The following is a 1,537-nucleotide window of genomic DNA, read 5'->3' as shown; positions in this document are numbered from 1 at the left end:
CCGGGGCTGGGGGTGCTGCTGCTAGGAGCGCTGGTGGGGCCAGGGGGTCCTGTGTGGAGATGGGGAACGGGTGCCCAAAGGGAGGTCCCAGAGCCCTTGCGTCTGAAAATGCCCTCCTTGTCCTGCCCTATAATAGAGGAGAGAGTGAAACGAATGTCTTGCAGGCACAGAGGCAAATTTCTTTGATTAAAAACCCAGCAAAGTAGGTCACTTGTGGAATAAGAAACGAAGCAGCAGTGTTGTCATCCCTGGAGAAGGCAGGCGTCTTGGTGGCGGGGCTCTGGTGATGACCTCCTCTCTGCAGCAGCGAGGAACCAGCCCACCATTTGCAGGGGTACTTGCTGGGTGGAACGCCGTCCTGCAGCGCTGGCCGCTGGAGTCAGGGCTGCTTTTCCCTGCAGCGGGCTTGGGGCAGGATGAGGCTTCTCCTGGCAGGGCCGGTGAGGTGACTTCATCCTGAGCTGACTTCTTCCCCCTCTCTTCCAGGTGGGGCGATGAAGCTGAACGAGCGAAGCGTGGCCCACTATGCCACCTGTGACTCACCTGCTGACCATGCTGGCTTCCTCCGCAAGCGGGTAGAGCGGCACCACCACCATGCCCACCACCACCACGCCCCCTCCTACCAGCGCCGCTGGTTCGTTCTCAAGGGCAACCTCCTCTTCTACTTCGAGGAGCGGGAAAGCCGGGAGCCTGTGGGGCTGGTGGTGCTGGAAGGCTGCACTGTGGAGCTGTGCGAGGCCACCGAGGAGTTTGCCTTCGCCATCCGCTTCGATGATGCTGGTGCCAGGGCTTACGTGCTGGTGGCCGACGGGCAGGCTGCCATGGAGGCCTGGGTGAAGGCACTCTCACGGGCCAGCTTCGACTACATGCGGCTGGTGGTGAGGGAGCTGGAGAAGCAGCTGGAGGAGGCCTGCAAGAGCTTGGCTGCTTGCCGCAAATCTCCACGGAGGTCATCCTCCTCCAGCAGGAAGAGGCACCTCTCCAACCCTGCCTTGCTGCCTCTCCAGGAGAAGCCCGCCATCCTGGAGAATGGTTACTCCACGTGGGGCAGCAGTGGTGGTGTCCCCGGGGGGGCTGCTTTGAGGGTGGGCCCGCAAAGCCCCCCCCCCTGCCTCCACGCCGGCGGTCGGCCGCTGGCAGTGCTGTGGGGTCCCCAGCACCCGGCCTCTCGCCGGCCATGCCAGAGAGCCCTGTGTCACCGGAGACAGCATGCTTCTCCAAACTGCACAGCTGGTATGGGCAGGAGATCGTGGCGCTGAGACGAGAGGCAGAAGATGGGACACCCATGACCAGGGGCACGAGCCACTGGCCAGACGATGCCCAGCAGCCCGTCTCCCATGCGGGAAGAGCGAAGCGAGCGATGCTGCTTGCCCCCTGCCCTGGTCAGTGGCTGAGTGTGTGGTGTGTGTGTGCTTCACGGGGTGTGCGGGAGGGACCCGGGTCTTCCCCAAACCTCACATTTCATTTCCATGAGGCTTTATACAGCTGGAGACTGTGTAACACCAAGGAAGCCACCTTTGAACTCTTCCTCCGCTGG

At 62.6% G+C, this 1,537-nt stretch overlaps 1 protein-coding gene across 1 annotated transcript; it reads left to right on the top strand.

Moving 5' to 3' along the window:
* Positions 1-494: 494 nt before the first annotated feature.
* On the top strand, positions 495-1,289 carry LOC104624078 (sesquipedalian-1-like). Its single transcript, XM_010291345.1, is given in 3 exon segments — positions 495-1,076; positions 1,079-1,260; positions 1,262-1,289. Coding segments are annotated over 3 exon segments (792 nt in total).
* The last annotated feature ends 248 nt before the right edge of the window (positions 1,290-1,537 follow it).

Source organism: Phaethon lepturus, unplaced genomic scaffold (assembly GCF_000687285.1).
Source record: "Phaethon lepturus isolate BGI_N335 unplaced genomic scaffold, ASM68728v1 scaffold22577, whole genome shotgun sequence".
NCBI classification, from domain to species: Eukaryota; Metazoa; Chordata; class Aves; order Phaethontiformes; family Phaethontidae; genus Phaethon; species Phaethon lepturus.
The sequence above is the reverse complement of the archived record's forward strand: the minus strand, read 5'-3'. Positions and strand labels throughout refer to the sequence as shown.